This window comes from Haliaeetus leucocephalus, unplaced genomic scaffold (genome assembly GCF_000737465.1).
Source record: "Haliaeetus leucocephalus isolate CR32 unplaced genomic scaffold, Haliaeetus_leucocephalus-4.0 Scaffold702, whole genome shotgun sequence".
Lineage (NCBI taxonomy): Eukaryota > Metazoa > Chordata > Aves > Accipitriformes > Accipitridae > Haliaeetus > Haliaeetus leucocephalus.
The window spans coordinates 5,411,642-5,412,101 of NW_010973138.1; the positions used below are offsets into that span (position 1 = coordinate 5,411,642).

The 460-nt window shown below is 75.2% G+C and overlaps 1 protein-coding gene across 1 annotated transcript in view; it reads right to left on the reverse strand.

Annotated features, from left to right (window-relative positions):
• Window positions 1–460, reverse strand: part of CLIC6 (chloride intracellular channel 6) — a 32,132-nt gene that overhangs the window by 29,743 nt on the left and 1,929 nt on the right. Inside the window, exon 2 of the mRNA XM_010580413.1 lies at window positions 1–455. This exon is cut by the window's left edge and continues 221 nt beyond it. Within this exon, the coding sequence (XP_010578715.1) occupies window positions 1–455 (455 nt within the window). The remainder of the gene's footprint in view (window positions 456–460) is intronic.

Genomic DNA, 460 nt, shown 5'->3' on the forward strand with positions numbered 1-460 from the left:
GCCCCGCTCCTGCCACCGCCGGGGCACCGGCTCCCCGCTCCGCCCCCGGCCTCTCCGCTCCGTCCTCGCCGTCGGGGCCACCCGGCGACCGGCGTCCGCCGTCAGCCTCCCCTCCGGCCGGCAACGCCACCTCCGCTTCCCCGCAGCTCTCGGGAGCCGCCTCGACCCCCGCCGGTGCTGCCGCCTCCTCAGGGACTGCTCCTGCCGTGGCTGCCTCCCGCACCGCATCCTCGGGGTCTGGCCCCGATGGGGCTTCCTCCCTCACAGGGGCTTCCTCCCTCACCGCCTCGGGGTCTGGCCCCGACGGGGCTTCCTCCCTCACAGGGGCTTCCTCCCTCACTGCCTCTTCGGGGTCTGGCCCCGACGGGGCTTCCTCCCTCACAGGGGCTTCCTCCCTCACTGCCTCTTCGGGGTCTGGCTCCGACGGGGCTTCCTCCCTCACAGGGGCTTCCTCCCTCAC